At 33.6% G+C, this 2,229-nt stretch overlaps 1 protein-coding gene across 1 annotated transcript; it reads left to right on the top strand.

Moving 5' to 3' along the window:
- Positions 1–428: 428 nt before the first annotated feature.
- On the top strand, positions 429–1,492 carry LOC143624895 (ethylene-responsive transcription factor ERF091-like). Its single transcript, XM_077095392.1, has one exon. It carries the CDS (start codon positions 647–649, stop codon positions 1,490–1,492), a length of 846 nt encoding a protein of 281 aa, XP_076951507.1. The 5' UTR covers positions 429–646.
- The last annotated feature ends 737 nt before the right edge of the window (positions 1,493–2,229 follow it).

The raw sequence follows: 2,229 nt of genomic DNA, 5'->3' as shown, positions 1-2,229 counted from the left end.
ATTGATAATCTACGCATATTTATATATTTGTTATTATTGAATGAAATATTGTTTGTTTAGTTTTAATTAAAAAATTAGAAATGAAAAAAATAAAAAGATGATTTAATAATGATTGCTGAAGAGTTTTAGGTAGAGTTTTAACTACATAATTTTTTTGTAAACTCTGAAAACTGATCGGACGTCACGTGACGCAAAACGCTAAAGGGCACCGACTTGTAACCACGCATGATCTAATAATCCAATAATCCATGTATCTAACCACTTTCATATTATCTAGAAGGAATGTTTTAAAGAATGATGTAAAGCTCAAGTAATCATAAATATATGTATCACCCCAAGAAGATTGTTGATTATGATGTACGTGATTGACTTCTCATCAATCTACCATTTAATAATCATATCATTTGATTGTAAATTCAAACAATAGTTTCAGTTCTATGGTTTTTTCCAAAGTCAACACTCCACCTCCTTTCCTTAGAGCCTAATCTTCAAATCAACCTTGATTTTTGCTAAGTATCTTACCATATTCCCATTCATACTATGTTAGATATATTGAATCAAAGATGAGTTGTTTCTAGCCATATGTTCTAACTTTGTGTGCATATATAAATCTGATCTCCATCTATAATCCCTTTTGTCATGAGCTATGGCAGTTGAAAAAAAGTTGCAAACTCCACCATCCGAAGGGATTCTAAAAAACCTATGGGCGAATTTCATAGGCGAAGATTGTCATACGAACGATGAAACATTAAAAAAATCGTGTGAAGTTTCCGAATCATGGGAGGAATTACCAAATCTTGATCTTGGTAGAGATGATCAATCGGTTGGTTTTTTACAAAGACTGCCAAGCCTAGGTAGATGGATTTCTATGGGAGCGGAAGAATGGGAAGAAATTCTTGATGGGATCATTTTTCCTTCGGAAAACTTGGAAAATTCAAGCGAGTTTGTTTCAAAAGGCGGTGACAATATTACAAGTCCAAAACAAAACGTTGTGACGGTTGAGAAACGTTATAGGGGAGTCAGGAGACGCCCGTGGGGAAAGTATGCAGCTGAAATCAGGGATTCGACTAGAAAAGGAGCACGTGTTTGGCTTGGAACGTTCAAGACAGCCGAAGAAGCGGCTTTGGCTTATGATAAAGCTGCATTGAAATTTAGAGGTCCAAAAGCAAAGCTAAACTTTCCAATCCAACTAGTAGAACATGCATCGCGGATCACTCATGCAGAAACCTACTCAAATGATCATCCTTCCACAAGTTCTCAAGAGACGAATTCGACATACTTTCGTAGCTTACAAGCAGAAAATCGTCATACAAACAAAAGGGGTTTGAGAGAACTGGGAGAACTCCAAGAGGAGGTAATTATGAATGGAACCCCACCATTGAAGAGATTGGAAACTTTAGAAGGATCTTATTGCTATGACAACATTGATATACTTGAGTTTGAGGATCTTGGAGCTAGTTATCTAGAAAATTTATTGTCCAAAGGCTTTTAAGAAAATTACATTACAATAATTTTGCTAGATATGATTTATTTGTATAAAGAAACTTGAAACTTTTAAATTATAATGTTATAACTTGTTCGTTGCATACATTATTGCCTCATTATATAATATATGTCACAAAAGAGATGCTGAAACTATTTAATGGTAACGAAACAAATATTAATTTTGAATATAACTTTTTCTATGATTTTTTAATTAGTTTTAATCTCTTTGTTTTGCTTATAGAAAATTAAATGAAATGGTTATTGAAGTAAATATTAGATGGGTTAGAGTAAAGTACACTGAATTAATTCTAAACGGAAAAGGTGCGAAGTATAGCGAAATAGCGAATTAATATTAAGGGGCAAAGTATAGCAATCGAAGATGAAATTGCGTTTATGGATTCTATCGAGTTCCAAGTTGGCCTTAGAATTGATGATAAGGGTCATGGGTTGGTTGGATTGTTGAACTAAATTTAAAATAGATGCAGTTTTGTGCCATGGTATAAACCTATGCATTCTTATACGTTACTGATAAAACATTGGTATATAAAATTTTATATAAATTATCTAACGAAAACAACAATATAATGCAAACTATAATTTAGCCTACAATATGATATTGCAAAGAGTATGCATACATACATGAGGCACAAGAATATCAGCTAACTGAGCCGGACAAAACAAAACCACGAGACTTTTACTAGATGTTGATTGACTGCAAGCAGCCCTGCAATTGGGGTATGGGCC

This window comes from Bidens hawaiensis, unplaced genomic scaffold, assembly GCF_021521415.1.
Source record: "Bidens hawaiensis isolate Kalapana, Puna unplaced genomic scaffold, B.hawaiensis_p1.1 tig00003988_1, whole genome shotgun sequence".
Lineage (NCBI taxonomy): Eukaryota > Viridiplantae > Streptophyta > Magnoliopsida > Asterales > Asteraceae > Bidens > Bidens hawaiensis.
Note: the sequence above shows the minus strand (reverse complement) of the source record. Positions and strands in the feature narration are given on the sequence as shown.

Bases quoted from the DNA above. Each gene is read 5' to 3' on its own strand.
- LOC143624895 (XM_077095392.1), top strand. From the start codon at position 647: ATGGCAGTTGAAAAAAAGTTGCAAACTCCACCATCCGAAGGGATTCTA.